This window comes from Lytechinus pictus, chromosome 5, assembly GCF_037042905.1.
Source record: "Lytechinus pictus isolate F3 Inbred chromosome 5, Lp3.0, whole genome shotgun sequence".
NCBI lineage: Eukaryota > Metazoa > Echinodermata > Echinoidea > Temnopleuroida > Toxopneustidae > Lytechinus > Lytechinus pictus.
In genome coordinates, this window is record NC_087249.1 from 14,355,423 (window position 1) to 14,372,446 (window position 17,024).

Sequence of the window (17,024 nt, forward strand, 5' to 3'; positions counted from 1 at the left end):
TCTTAGAATTATGTAAAATCATGTATTTGCAAAATTTTCAATTTTTGGAAAAAAATGATACAAAAATGCAGTTTTCTACTTAAAATCTTAGCCAGATGACTTACTTATCCCCTATAAATGGTACCAAATTGTAGGAAATTTATTTGTCTTTCATATGACACTAATTTTGTGGCAATGGAATGTTTATGTCGAAATCTATGTATGAAAATTCAAATGTTCTAAAAATTTGGCGGCCATTTTGAAAAAAGCGCCCTCACGGGATAATTTTTAGGATACAGCCTGGTTATCTCATATATTCATATTCGGCGTGAAAAACTGGTCTAAAAGCACTATATGAAAATTTCTCCTTTTCCGTGTGGCACCTTGCTCAATTATAACCCGGACTATACCACATCAAGCCATCAACTCTTCAAACTTGGCCAGGTTCCTAACCCACAATGCAATAATCTGAGCAGTGTAGTCATGTAAAAAAAAGGCTCACTTGAATAGCATGCTAATTCACTACTCGATACAGTGATTCACAAGACAATTATGTTATAGCAAAATAAGTAATTCTTCTCTGAAACTGTGAAACATTTGAGGTTCTCTATATAAGTATTGTCTATTTTATTCTCTTAATTGTTATAGCGATCTCCAAAGGTATGTTTTAAGGCAAGCTTTAATAATGATTTGACAATGTCATATTTAGCCAGGGTTTGTTCCAAAAACTGTTCTCCCAGTGGGCCCTGCTTAACCCTTTCCATGCGTACTTCGCACGTATGCACACTTGGTGCCGTGCGAACTTCGCATTTCACGCTCAAGCAAACAATGCATTGTTTCCCTCCCTGAAAAGAATTCAGCACAGAGGGGTTCGTGGCCCAGCGCACAAAGAGTTAACTGTATAATGTTTATTATTACCCTGGCTTTAGCTGGGATGCCTGGGCATTCAAGCATTCATGATATTTCTTAATACTGCATGGGTACCCATTTACAACACCTTGGTGGAGAGTGGCAAATGTAGATTAACATCTTAGCAAAGGACTTGAGTGCAGTTCTGGGAATCAAACCCTGGACCTTGAGGTTCATAGTTCATAGACTTATATCCACTCACCCTTAGCAATTAGAGATCAAAAACAGTGTTGGTTACTTAATCCCACCTCCTTATGATATCCTCTTTTATTAAGTTACACAACTGGAGTGTTACCCACTTCAAACCTTGATCAACCTTAACAGAATGATGATCAACATGCTCCCGATATACAATCTACCCTCATTAATATGTATCAATATTGAATTGATTCATTAGGAAGGAATATAATATATATCTTTAGATTGAGAAGGATGTTCAGTTCATGTAAAGTACATTGGTTAAGGATTTATTCCATGGCCTTCTGGAACCATCAGGGATCAGCACACAGCCTTTATAAATAACAAAAGTCAGTAGCCAAAGGGTTAATTTAAGGAATTACATCTTTTTAGAATAACACAGATCTTTCAAATAAAATATGAGTCCATGAGTTGCATCCAACATGACACTTCATTCTTATTTCAAGGAGTTTGAATAAACCTAGCGTCAAGATTTTTGCCAAATGTGGTTATTCTTTAAAAATGGTCATATTATACAGAATAAGAAATGGTCACTATTAACATTACAATTGGGTAACATAATTGACATCTCTTTTTATGATTTTATTATATATGATCATACAGTTCTGAAATACTGCACCACAACAGTTGGTATTAGATTACACAACATAGTTTTAGCGTATGAGCTAGCATATTAGCATATAATAGAATGATTTCAATTGAACCATATGTTTACACAATAAATGAATATAAGTAAGGCTCGTCGTGCTTTTGATGATGTTATTTAATATTCCATGCAAGAAATAAAGACTTAACAAAGATCGTTGTGCTTTTGATGATGTTATTTAATATTCCATGCAAGAAATAAAGACTTAACAAAGAGACATGTCTCGTGTAGTTGTCTTTGCGTGGAAACTTAAATAACTAATTTTGTCCTTATTGTTATCAAACGTATACATCACAATTGACAATTATTTGAAATTCATTTTTAAAAACAATGAAAATTCTTACAAAGATCAAGCAAATAAAAGAAAGGAAGATGAATGAAAGAAAGAGAACATTGAAAAAGTATGCAAAGGATAGAAAGTAACAGGATGCACAGAACCGTTATGAATCCCCCCAAATAGGTCAAAAGTTACCATTATTGTATTTTTAATTAACATCTTGAGAATGATAATTAAAATACAAAACAGGTATAAAATAATAAATTATTACCTGAGCTCCACCTTTTGTTTATGATTTCAGTCCTCCTCTTTTGTGAAACTGCAGTCTATTTTCATTTATTCCCATCCCATATTTGCCTGTCTGTTTTATTTAAAAAATAAAATGTTGCTGCTTTAGAAAAAAAATCTTTGTTGAATATCAAAATAATTCTCTTAATCTGATTTAAAACATGAAAAATTGTATTTATGAAAATAATAAAATAGATTGATTCATTTCAGGTCACTCTGTTTTGAAAATACATGTACATTTAAGTCAAATAAGAATCAGATAAAATCTGTATAAGGAGAAATTATTAAGAGAACTATTCTGTTATCATATTTCTAAGATGTCAAAAAAAGAGAAAAATCCGCCCAAACAATGTGAAGCAAGGATAATACTCTCTCAGTATGGGACTGTTTGACCTTTAGTTGTTCGGTGATAATGCCAGTTTTGTACATGTACACGTTATACATGATGTATTGTGAGTTGTGCCTATAATGCATTCCGGCTATTTATTCCAATTTTGTCTATTGACGCTGTGCATATTCGTTGGGCATTACTGTATATTTGGCTAGGCATGGATTATTGTGTGTAACGGGGTGGACTGCCAGGACAGATCTGAAAGCTATAAGAGGCATGAGGGAGAGAAAAAGGATAATGAAGAGAGAGAGTAAGGAAAGGTTAGAGAAGAGAAATATGATTAGAAAATAAAAGAAATTCAAAAGAAAAAATTCATAATTTGAGAGAGCTCTTTCATAATATCCATAGTTGCAAGATTTTGGGAAAAAATATAGCTATGCAAAATATGAAAAAGTACAATATAGAGGATGAGGAAATAAACAAATTTAGTTGGAAAATAATATGTAAACCTGAGGGAGTGATGCTCAAAGATTTCATGGAGGACAGTATACAAGAGAAATAGTATTAATCAGATAATGGTGGAATATATTATACCTGTTTTAATGATACATGATTAACATCCCATATCAATCTGGTTACGCATGTTTGTTTTTAGATATACTATAATATATATATATATTTTTTAATGTGATTATGCAGTAGGCTATTACATATTTGTGTTCTTGTTTTGTAAGAGATTCTACAATTCAGCCTGTGGCTGCAAATGAATATTCAATGAACCATTACCATTCCAAAATCAAGTGATTGGTTGGAAATTTTGAGAAGAAAGTTTATAATGGGTTTTTAATGCAATGTACAAGCCTTATGATTATTTTTGAAAAATGCACTCTAAAAATGAAAGGGGGGAAAGGGCCGAGGACAAGTGTTCTTTAAGGAGGGGGGGAAATGCTGTCACTCCGCTGCTCTTTCCGGTCTAACATCCATTTCATTTTCATTCATTTTGCACAATTTAACACTTAGTCCAATTAGACCAAATGGTATATGGACTAAATTGCCATTGGATAAACTGGTTATTAGATGGAATGGCATTAGACTAAATAAAAGTAGACCATGTGATGAGTGGAAGTATCGATGGTATACCAAATGATAGAAGACGAGTCGGCAATTGGACGAATTGGACATAAACCTTCCTTCTCACCCCTTTCACCCCATTTGCCTTTAGTGTTTTTATAGTGTGCAAACAAAAATTTAAATGAATGAAACATCATGTTCTTGTGCTAAAGTAAGATGCTTCAAAATTCCATGGTGTTTAAAGATAATGGGGACTGAATTACCTATATAACCCTCATTGAATTATGACATTCAATTTTGCATCAGATACTAGACCTATATACAATAATGTTAATCTACAAAGTTCATATTTGAACTTTAGCTGGTGAAATAAAGTAATTGCGAATCAGAATTATTAACCAGGAAATTGTTTTGATTTTTTCATAAACTAATAAACTGACAGAACTGACAAACAGCATAATAAAACTTACCCCCGGACATTCCAAAATAATAATAACAATAATACATACATAGCATTTATGTTGTGCGTAAATCAATCATTTCTATACAATTTTATTTCTTTGAAAAAAAAAAGAATAATTGATTGTATACAAAATATCAAGCATCTAAAAATCAATCGCATGTTCCTTTAAGAATTCATGCGGTATCATAACACCCAGACTGGATGCCCTTGGTACCGCTGCCACCGTCATTTCCGTCCAGGCGCTCCGGCTTCAGCCCTGATTTGATTTGCCTTGCATTTATTTTCTATTTCTGACTCCCCGTTTTCTAATTCTGTGCCATTGCTTCCATAAATTGATCTAAATTTGTCAGCAATCAGAAAACCTCCCCGGGTTTAACACTCGCGCAGGATCAATATTCGATTGGAGAATGGTAGGGGGACCTAGGATTACTGCAACGTGATTGTACATGAGACGAACACTAATACATACATATAACAACAAAAATGAATTCATTCCCTCTATTCATGCTAATTATTAGTTATGAATTCGCGAGCATTTCTACGTTAAACCAGCAGGAGGTATATGATTGTGTTGGTAACACTGCAGGAGGGAGCCACACAAACACATCAATTGGGTGATTTCAAGTTCAGTGTTGATCTTTTGATGTTGGTGTTAGGTCCATTTGTCCATAAGCATTGCACAAAACATGAAATGAAATTTGTCCTGAAAAGTCACTCAATTGGTGATGAACCATTAATATTTTTTTCTAAACTTAGAATGTTTTGATTTTATTATTAGGAAACACAATCCAAACTGCTTCCAACACCAACCTTGAAATCACCCATTATTATATACTCTACATGATTGTATAGAATAAAATGAGTGAATTATCACCCACTATTCACTTCCCTTGGTAACAACCTTACAAATAACTCAATTTGTAGTGAACTTAGAGTAAACATATGATTTTTTCCCACAAATTACACTTAAATAGGCTAAAATTCATTTATATTACTTAGGTAAAATTCACTCTAGATCTAGTCAAATCAATTGTCACCAAAGCTTCTCCAAGATAATTTTTAAAATTCATTTCATTTATTGGTTTCTGCAACACTTTTTCATAAACACATTACCAAAGAAAATACAATAATAATATACATATAACTGACAAGCAAAACATTGAACAAAATTGCATTTTCTATTAATATATATTGATTGTTAGAAGGTTGCAGGGGTTGCCACTATAAGATAAGCTTGTAGTAATTTGTAGCATAGTAATTTGTAGCATTCCAGTGCCAGTGCCACATACACCCTTAAGTCGTCCATTTTTATTTATTTTTTTTAATTTGGAGAATTATTTTGGAATTTTTAATCCAATTCTGTTAAATTATGTAAAACTTTAAAACCAGTTCAAATGCACATGTCTCTGGGACCAAACTCATCTAAACATGGCTCATTGTAATGATTAATCTTTAGCCACCCCCTATCTCTCTCTCTCTCTCCCTCTCTCTCTTGTTCTCTCTCTCTCTTTTTCTCTCTCTTGGATATTATTCTTAAGTATGTTTTGATTGTATTATGAGTTCCATTTTAATTATTTAATGATAATTAATTTCACTTTTAGTACAGAGCCAATTTATACAAACTCTTTTGCTTCCTTTCACCCCTCCACATGTAAGATATATATTTTTTTTAATGTCAGTGATTTGTGAATGTATTTTTCAAATTTAGAAATAAAGTCTGTTCTGAATTTGAATTTATTCACTCCCACCCAGGAGAGAATAATTCACATTTTTTAGAGGGAGTAAGGTAAACCACAAAAAACTCAAAGATTTATTCATTTTTGTTTGTTATTATTTATCTTCATCATAATCCTTTGGTTTGTAAATAAAGGTAACTGTATTTAAATACAGCAATTATGACCTACCAGAACAGTCCTATAAGAAGTGAGAAGCATGTGAATAATATTCATTTTCCTGTCAACAGGAGTAGGTATGGCATTGAAAGAAGAAAACGAGAGAGGGAGGGAGAGAGAGAGATAGTCAGTCTTACAGCTTGCCTGGATTTTAGGATGTTGATTCCATTCCCTGTAACCTAAAAGCGAGTTAAAATGTAATTGGCACATCCGGCAACAATGTGATTAAAATACATTACTGAGTATAGGGGAAAATATCTGGGACATCTCTTTTCTGTATTTTAGGTTTCTGCTCTGTCCGTTTCTTAAGGCCCGGTCACATATAGCCTGACGCACGACCCGCGCATTGAAAATTGGAAAATAGGACCAGTGCGTCGTTGTGCGCTCAACTCTTGTCAGAATTTGTGAAAGGCTAGCGAACTTGCATCGAATACATAACATATTGCTAACGCGCTGCACGTATACTTGGCGCATACTGACCGTACACAGAGCGCATATACAAAACCTCCCAACGAATGCATCACGTATTGCGAACGTGTTGAACGAATGGCTAGCGCATGCACTGCGCGTTCAACGCGCAGCCCGCGACCGAGAAACTTCCAGTCACGTGACTGTGGCTGCAAAACTAAAAAGAACCTCGTGTAGTGATAAGTTTAGACCTACAACCCAAATTTTCATCTTTGCATCTTGGCAACAAAGACAATGACTGGTTGTCGTCGTAAAGGAAGAGGTCGTGGAGGCCGCAGAGGCAACAAGGAGCTTCCCAACCCCAATCCGGACACTCAGCAGCCAAGCCAAGACCATGAGCTTATTCCCAACCCAGATCATCGGGAGACCAGCCTGGATCATGAGCTTACTCCCAACCTGGACCATCGCCAGCCAAGTCTGGACCCTGATGTTGCCCTTGAGCATGGTGACGTGGTGGATGCTCAATCCTTTCCTTCCTCGTCCCCTCAACGCTCCCCAACTCATTCGCATACTGGGTCCGTAGACAGCCATGTATCACTGGCATCGCATGTGTCGTCAGTCGCAGAGATCCTCCCAAAAAAAGGCAAAAAGAGAGAAAAAAGGGCCAACAAGCTGTCTGATGAGGAGGAGGAATTGATGGTCGCCTTCCTGGAGGAACACGAGATGCTATGGAACAAGAAAGTTATGAACTACAGGAGGACAGATCTGAAGAACGCTGCGTGGCAGAAGCAGGCGGAAACCATGTCCAAGGAGGTATCTCATCTGCAAGGTTGGTTCAGGGGCATGAGGGACAACTTCACGCGACTAGAAAAGATACCTAAGTCTGGGTCCGGGCAACGGGTATTTACAGAGAGGGAGCTCTGGACATTGAAGAAGTTCCAATTTCTTCAAAAGATCGTGTACCACAGACCAGAGCCACTTAGCAGTGTAAGTACATATTTTTGAACTTTTTATATTGTTTAATGTTATTTAACTTGTGATGTTACCGTCGTTCAAAAAATTTAATTGTATCTATAGGTCGAATGTTTTTATACCAAACTTTGTAGTCAATTTAGCCTTAGGAATGTTTAAAAAATATTGTTTGTAAATCATGGTATATTTTTGTTTTGTGCTTACAGGTGAAGGATACAATTAATGCAAACAGTGGAGATCTCTCGGCTGCTGAAACTGAGTGCGCCCTGGACGGCATGGAGGTGACCGAAGAGGAGGAACAGGCTCCAAAATCTTCCCATAATGCTGGTAGAAAGAGAAAGAGCACGAAGTTGGAAGACACAGTCCTGGCCACATTACAGGAGCGGCTGCAGGAGTCTGGCCAGCAGATGATCCAGTTGCAGCAGGCAATGCGACCACAGACACCTGCAGAAGTCTTTGGGAACTACGTGAAGGGGACACTGTTGAACTTGTCGGAACGAAAATTCAAAAAGGCGCGCACGGCAATCAGCAGGATCCTAGAAGAGGCTATGGAAGATAGCGACGAGGAAGAGCCTCCACGAGTCACACCATCACGTTCCAGCTCCTTCCAACCCAGCTCTGCACCCCCCTTCTCGTCCTCTCCCAAGCCGGCGGAGCAGTGGCAGCCGGCCCCAGACCTGTGGAAGAGCACCAAACCACCAACTGCGTCGATATGGCAATCCCAGGACTGCGGTTACGTGGAGAGGTACAGATCCAGCATGACCAACCAGATCCCGCCGCCTCCTCAGGGTCCAACGCAGCTCTCCCACCATCTGCCCTACACCCAACTGCAGCCACATCAATACCCGCAGCAGCAGCATCAGCAACACCAGCACCCCAATAATCAACATCGATATCAGCAGCAGCATCAATACCACAACCCCAAGCAGCAGCAGAGCGTGTCCGATATCATCCGCAGTGCCCACCAAGTGCTCCCCACAACCTGTGAGCGGGACCAAGGAGATATGGCTAACATCTCAGGCTTATCTTCATTATTGGAGACATCTTCAACCTCAAGTCAGATGGCATCTTCGACCTCGGGCCAGATGACACCCAGGGATTTGAATACTCCTACTATGTCTGGTGCCGGTGAGAATCAGTCTTGATCAAGATTGGTAGGGACGCTATAGAAAGATGGACAAGGACAGTTTTGGATTTTAAGACATATTTCATTGTTGAGCTTTTAAATAATGAGGACGCGGTGGCGAGTTTTACGCATCTATTAATTGTTAAGAAGTTGACAATAGTCATGTTGGTTATTTAATATTTTTAATGTGAAAATAATGTTACTTTCTTCATCCGTGTTTAATGTTCATGAGTTTTGTAAATGGAAAAAAGTGTTATAAGTTGTACAATTAGGAAGTTGGATATTTTATATTTATGTGAAACAAAGCATTTCGTGTTTGCCTATTTCTCATATAGACAGTGTAGTTGTATAAAAGATTGAAAACAAGTTTTAAAAAAGTGGTGATAAATAATTACTTTTACACAAAACGTTTTGTAGTATTTCATTTCATTGTTAAAAAGGGATTGTTGATAGAGAAAAAGTTAGATATTGAATCGTTTTAACGTACAATTAATGTGTTTTGTATTCATCCGTTTTTAAAGTTAAAAAATAAAATTTTTAAACAAGTATTTCAAATAGAAAATTGGTTATTTCATATGTTTAATTGAAATAATATCCTTTGTGTTTGCCCATTTCTCACGTTGACAGTGTGGATTGATAACAAGTGGTAATGAATGTCTTGGTAAATGATTGTTATCAACCTCTCATTTCAACTGTTAAACAATGTGCTTTGTATTCGATTTTAATATTACAAAAATGTCAAAAGAGAAAGCGTTGGTTATTGAACATATTAAAATGTTTATTTCACCGTAATCAATCGATTTTGTCCTTCTAATTATAACACGTCTTGTTTAATGTGCAGTAGATTATGGAAACTATCCCTCTTAAACAAGTACCTCAATTAAAGTTTAAGTGCTTGTACCAATTTTTTGTTCATTTTTGTTCGTTTATATTGTTTTAACTATTGATTTTCTATTACCGGAATAGCTTCAAATCATACCAATAAACAATGAAAACTGATATAGTAGCTATGGTAAACTAAATCTTGAGTTTAATGGGTCAAGCATGAAGGGGACTTGCCAAGTTAATAAAATAAAAATTTAATGCAAAAGATTAAGACAAAGATTTTAATGTTATAGAAATGCTAAGAAAGAAAACACTTATAATGATTTTAGTTTACTAGTATTCCATTTCTGTTTTGTACCCCTCCCCCTTCCTTCCTCCCACTAAAAGTGGATGGGGGTATAACTAATTTAACTTTGCAAGGCCTTTAATAAAAACAATTGGTGCAATTAATAAATACAATACAGTCCTGTTTCTTGTCAAACTACATGAAAATGTGTTTATTAAACTTATACTTCTGCAACATGCAAGTTGGATCTACACAATATACAAGTCGACATAATAATCAATGAAATTGAAATATAAAAACGCGAATACATTTAGTTCTTGAAATAGCTCTAATTTATGATAATTACAAAATATAATTACATAATTAAAGAGAGGAAATGAATAATGAAAAAAGATAAAGAATAGGAATTGAAAGGGATATCAGGAAAATGGGAGCAGAAGTACATTAGAACACATTTGGTAAAAAAGACTCAGGTGATATCCAGTAAACAAAAACCCTATAAAACAATGTATACATTTGTAGAAATAATACTATGTTATTAAGAAAATATATTTTGTTACTTACACTACCAAAGAAAAATTGTTTGAAAATATTTTATATTCAAATCAGTGTCAATTTATCAGGCAGGGAAAACAAAAGTTAAGTTTTGAAGGAAAAAAAAGTTTCCGGCAGGTTTCTTTACAAAGAAGAGCCAAAAGGTAAAGAGAGGGGAAATATGAAAAAAACTAAGAATAGACACATGTAAGAGAAAAGTGTGTGTGGATTTGTAATCAAATGTATTTGCGCTGTTAGCGAGAGTGTGTGTGTGTGCGTTTGTATAATTATGTATGTTTGCAAGTGCATGCTTGTCAAATAAACAGTTTATAAAGAATGAAATGAAATAGTACAAAGCATTAATCAACCATCATCCAATCACATCTCTGTATAATCAAAGCTGCCCGAACTGTTCACATAAATGTCTATATCATTTTGTCCTGCCATGGAACGGCACCGGCTTCGGAGTTGACCCAGTGCTTGATAAGATTCCTCTGCCTTTTTCCTTCCCTGCTGGAGGTATTGCTGCCAGCGACAGAGATGGTGTCTTGCATGTTAAGGCATGATCTCCATGCTCCTGGGACGTAGTCATGACCAAGGTTCTCGGCACGGTCAAGCTGCTGGTTCTGCATACCTGGGTACCTTGTCCTCATCAAGTTGTGGAGGATGATGCATGCCGTGACAATGAGCTTGACGGTAGCTGGCTGCTGCTGCATTGTGGTCAGGAGAACTTGAAACCTGTTGGAAAGAATGCCGAATGCATTTTCGACAACCCTTCTGGCTTGGGAAAGCCGATAATTGAAGATGCGCTCCGACTGCGTCATACCTCTAAGACTGTACGGCTTCATCATGTTAGGGCGTAGAGCGAATGCATCGTCGCCGACGAAAAAGTATGGTCCATCCTGGTTGTCGTTGGGAAGAGGATCTGGATCCGGAAGGCCTAAACTGCCATCTTCAACACATTCTCTCAGCTCAGAAGCATTGTAGATCTGAGCGTCTGATGCCGATCCCATACCACCAATGTCTACCCAGATGAAGCGATAATCAGCATCTACGAGCGCCATGAGGACAACGGAGTAGAATCCTTTGTAGTTATAGTAAAGAGAACCACTGTTTGGAGGACATTTGCAGCTGACATGCTTTCCATCGAGTGCACCACAGGTATGGGGGAAGTTCCACTTCTCCATGAACTGGTCAGATATGGCACGCCACTCATTGGGAGTTGTGGGGCACTTCATCATCTCACCCTTGTACTCTTCGATGATGGCCTGGCACACTTCTGGGATGAGCAGGGATATGGTATTGTGAGGGATTCTCCATCCATAGGACATTGAGCGATACTTGGTCCCAGACGCAAGATGTCGAAGGGTGAGAGCAAGCTTCAGGCCAGGATTGAGGGCATCTCTGTAGGTTGTATTCTGTTTGGTGATACTCGGGCCCACTCTTGTTAGCAGTTCGTCGAACATCTCTGGTGGCATTCGCATGAAATTTTTGAAGGCTGCCTGGTCTTCGTTGCGGAGCTCTACAAGAAGTTGATCATACAAGCCAAACTGTCTTCTCCTTCCGATCCAGGGTCGGACCCAGTATCTTCGTTGACTTTTTTCCTTTCTCCATCTGGAGACTTGTAGTTGGTGAATAGTCAGTGCCATTAGGTTATGCTGATGTTGGAGAACTGCAATTTTATATTTCAATTGAGTGTCAGGATCATCCATCTTCCGAGGTGCTTCTTTCGAGGGCTGGAGGAGAAGTGATGAGGAGTTGGTGCCGGATACACTTATATGCCCTATGACTACACGCTAGGCACACGTCAGGTATATGTTAGGAACACGCAAGATAAACGTTGTGTGCGTTAGAGACATGTTCAGCACTCGTTCAGCTCGTTCATATTCGTTGCGTGTTCGTTGGAATGCACGTTATGTGTGCGCCAGTTGTTCGTTCGAAATCAGCCGCCGAACTTGCGACGGATACTCAACGTAGGCTCAGCGTATGTCTAGCGTTGGTCTAGCGCGCTTTGCGAATGTATGGCGACTTCATGGCGAATAGAGTCATGCGTCGAGCTCTGCGCATATTTTTGAGCATGCTCAAAATATCACGACGCACAAGCGGAGAGCGTCGAATACATAACGTTGGTAAAACGCGCTCGTCGAACGCTTAACGAACAATTGCGCAGATCTAGCGAGTAACAACGCATTGACCAAAACTGCCAAAATTCAACACGTGGGCCATGCGCCTCTCGTGCGTCGCCTATATGTGACCGGGCCTTTACATTCCCTGTAATTCTCTTCCACCTCTTTCTCTCCCTCTTTTCCCTGTCATTTTCCTATGTTCATTCCTCTCTCTCTCATCTTTTATTTCATTGTCTATATCTCTTTCACCGTCTTTCTGTTTGACCCTTGCTGTCTGTTTGTCTTTTCTCTCGTTTTCTTTTCAAATCATTCTTTATTTTTCTCTTTTTTTTTGGTTTCTTTGTTTGTTTCTTCAGCTGCCTTCCTGTCTGACCCTCATTGTATATATTTCTTTCTTTCACTCTTTCACTCTTTCTTTCTTCCTTTCTTTCTTTGTCTGTCTATCTGTCTGTCTTTCTTTCTGTCATCTGTTGTCAAATTTTTACACTGTCCTTTTGTCTGTCTTTGTTTTTTCTTAAGCTGTGTGTCTCTCCATCTCTCTGTGTATGTCAGTCTCTCTGTGGCACTCTCTTAGTCTCTCTCCCTTTCTCTCTCTCACATGCATGTTTCTTTCGCCTTCCTCTGTCCCCAGTGATGCTTAGTATGAACCCCCTGACCTGGGCTGACTCTTCCTGCATTTCAGTTCTATCTGTTTTAATATGTGCATTAGAGATGAGTGTTCATGGTAAGCCCAATGCATGAGTTGTCTTCCGGTTATGAGGGCCCCTTGCATGTTAAGCTGTTTGTTGCTATCCCTGCTACTCTTCCCTTCCCAGGGGATGGCATTGAGCCTTTAGCCTTCCCAGACAATGCTTTATGTGATGTAGACAATCAGATCATGAAGATAAAGACACACAAAACAGACATAGTGTTTAATAGAAGGATCAAGATACAAGTGCTACTTGACAAGTGTACAATGAGTTGGAGAAATAATGAAACAGTATGCTACATCTCTATAAAATAAATAGGTTTTTCAATTTTCTTGTGACTTTCATAAAGTCAAATGTATATATATATAATATTCATTTCAATTTAAAATTTAATACTGTTATAACACCTTATTGCTATTTTGCAGTTTAATAACCTTTTAGATTAGAGATTGATTCATGTTCTGTTCTCAAAACACGGTACATAGTCAAAATATCACAAATTAAAATGTCAACATATAAATTAAAGATATTGTGTAGAATTCATGTATTTATTTCCCCTGTCATGGTAATCATATATACATTTGGAGGTGTAAAATGAATAAATACCATTGTTATCTACAATCATCAGTTATATTTATTTGTATATGGTTTGCCAGATGGCTCTCTACTTTGTATTATTGAGTGTATTGTTTATGTCACAGGACTCTTATGTACCAATAATTTTCTGGCTAATTATAATGCGATTTAGACATATTGCATCTAGGCACTTGCAGAATTATTATTAACCTGGTTGTGTGGATTCAATCAGTCATTCCCGCACACAATTTATGCACATTCTCCAATCCCTGGGGAGTATTTCAGTCAGTCACATCCTACCGGGTACCCACTCAGCACCTGGGTGGAGAGTGGCTAAGTGTGGATTGACGCCTTGCCAAAGGATACTAGACAGCGGTGGAATTTGAACACACAATCCTTTGATTAAAAGGCGAGAGCCAGAACCACTACACCACGGCTCTTCCACACAGTTATACAATCATCTGGGGTCAAAGGAGTATTCCATAAAACAAAATGGGAAACAAAAATTAATATATTATTTCATTGTTTGAAATACATCCCCAATTATTGGGTATTGCAGGAATTGATCTTATAAAGATATGAAACTATTAAGTTTCAAAGTAGACTGTTTTATTTCCAAATCAATTAAAAAAATTTCAATGAAACAATAAACAATCAATAGAAATGTATATGTAAAATAATAGTTCAAGCAAAACATAACAAAATACAATTCAACACAAAAGAAATGCAGCGTATTTGTTTTTGGATAATGGTGCATGCAAAATGCCAAGGTATGGATTGTATGGAATACACAATTGAGATAAATAAAAATATTGAGAGTCAAATTTCCATGCTTCATTTAAAAAAAAAAGGTTCTTGTACATGTACATTCTGCATGCAAACAAACTCTCTTTCTTTCTTTTAGTATAGAAAGCATGTAGGTAGATGTAATGCAGCATTATACTATGTGTAACAGATTTCTATCACATTTTGAACTCTAGGAAATACAGCATTCTTGTCGTCTAATATAAACACACTGTTTCCTTTCCAGGATGCATAAGGCTTTCAAGATGAGTGCTTATGGCATGTAGCCTTATGCTGTAAGAGGGATTCGTTGTTGTCCTTTATGGTTCTTTTGTAATTTCACATGGCAATCTTTATCAGGCTTTAGAAAAGGCGGATATGTTTCATCATGAATGCTGACTTTCACAGTTTGAGTGATTCGAAGGATGCTGAGTCCTAATTTTCTTTTACTTTCTTCAAGCAATAGTCTCTTAATCTTATCTTTCTTCGTCTACCTCTTTCTTTCCTTCTCTCTTCTTTCCTCTTTTTAATATTTTTTTTCTGCTCTTTATTGATATCCATATTGCAATTCTGGTCTGTCATACAAAAAACTATTTATCCTAAATATTTTCACACTATTTTGTCTGCAATTAGTGCTCCATTTTATGTCAATTCATAATCCCTGAAAATATCCTATACTTTTCTCTCAACCCTCCCCCCTCTCTTTTGTTGTCTCTGTATCTTTATCTCTTCTCATTTTCCCTTTTCCTATCTCCATTTCTCTTGTCTATATGGCCCTCTCTCTGACTCTCTCTCTTTCGAAAAAAACATCTTTTAAATTACTCATGTGATCTCTCTTGATCTCTCTCTCCCTCTGCAATCCATCATTTGTTGCTTTCATTGTTTGGTCTGCACACATGAGCATCAGCCAAGCAATGCCATTACATCATTGGAAGAGTAAACTCTCCTTTGCTAACAGCTCCCGTCACTGCTTCAAATGTCACTCATGGTGACATTTGCATTCCTTAAGACAATGGAATGAACTGAAACACAAAAGTAGGGCCTGTTATCAGTATCAGGGTTCTTGCCCTGCAAGGTAGAGGCGTCCAGCTCTTTGCTTAAAATTAATACACCACCCGGCACAAATTTTTCTGATAAATATAACTAAAATTTGCTAAATATGTACCAATTCAATCTTACATCAAGCCAGCTTGCAAAGTTGTAGTTCTTGCACAATGCAGATTTTGCATGACTTATTTTGCCAAGGACATTCACCACCAATCTTGAGCAAAATTATTTTATTGCAAAATGTCCGCTCGCTCCAATTTTCAGCTTCGCCTCTTCGCATTTTACCTGGCACCTAATTTGTCCTAGCTCGAACCTTGATCAGCATTAAGCTTTATCTCAGAAGATGTTATAAGCTTTCACTCCTTTTTACAAAAAAGTGTCCTAGTAGTAGGAGTGGGCTATACATGGGTCAAAAATACTTTTTTTGTCATTTCAATATGACAACAGTTTTTTTTTATTCCTTGTAATGTATCTCAACATGGAATAACAATATTTTTTGTCTCCGGTCCGAGAAAAAAGTGTGCCGGGCCAAAATCCAAAATGGCTGCCAAAACCCCCCAAAATCACAGTTTTGGCCACAAATTTTTTATTTGGTGGTCAATTTCTCTGGTTTTGGTGTCTATTTATATGTTTTGGGGGCAGGCAATTTGTTTTTCCTATAATTAGTACTTGTAAACCATTATTTGTAGAGTTAAAAGGTAATTATACCTAAATTTTCCCATTTTTGTAGCCTTTTTCAGCCCAAAAGTGGGTTTTATCATCCTGGGGTTCTGGGATATTAGATGGTACGAGGTCAACAATAGCAAGCAGCTTCATATAGCTATATTGCTTTTATTCCTCCACTTTGGGTTTTACGGATATTTGTGAAATATATCTTATTAAATAAAAAATGTCAATTATCCATTGGGGCTATACAGTATACATATGTACAATGTACTGTGCATACATACTGCACTGCATAAATGCATTGGCCACCATGACAGATAACAAGGCTTGTATAAACTATAGTGTCATAGAAATGAGCTCTCAGGTTTAGAATTAGATGCCTCAGAAATTGAAGATATGTTTTTTCTCAGAAATTGAGGACGTTTTGTCAAATATGCTAATTCAGGGGGCGGAGAGAGGTAATTTACACTGTAGCTATTCTGGGCCCCGTTGCATAAAAAATTACCATTATGTTAACTTAACTTAATGGTAACTTGCATGCAATCCTTTATTCTGATTGGCTGTTGATCAGCGTTACCATGATACTAGTAGTTACCTGACCCCATAAACATAGGCCAGTTAGACACCAGAACCAGGTTTAAAAAAAGCCTCCAAATTAAGAAGATATGGCTAAAAATGTGATGTACGTATATATACATGTATGTGATATTTACATGTAAGTGTAATTTAATTTGCTGGTTTCACCATGTACATCAGCTGACAAGGAATCAAATTCACAATCTTATTCTAAACCTTTGAAGCTCATTTCTATGACACTAAAGTTTATATACAGGCCTTGTCATATGCCATGGTGGTCAATGCATGGATATATGCAGTGTAGTATGTACAGTGCATTGTACACCGTATAGCCCCTACGGATAAATGACATTTTC

The 17,024-nt window shown here is 37.2% G+C and overlaps 1 protein-coding gene across 1 annotated transcript; it reads right to left on the bottom strand.

Annotated features, from left to right (window-relative positions):
- Positions 1-10,630: 10,630 nt before the first annotated feature.
- Positions 10,631-11,854, bottom strand: LOC129270291 (uncharacterized). Its single transcript, XM_054907688.2, has one exon. It carries the CDS (start codon positions 11,852-11,854, stop codon positions 10,631-10,633), a length of 1,224 nt encoding a protein of 407 aa, XP_054763663.2.
- Positions 11,855-17,024: the final 5,170 nt, after the last annotated feature.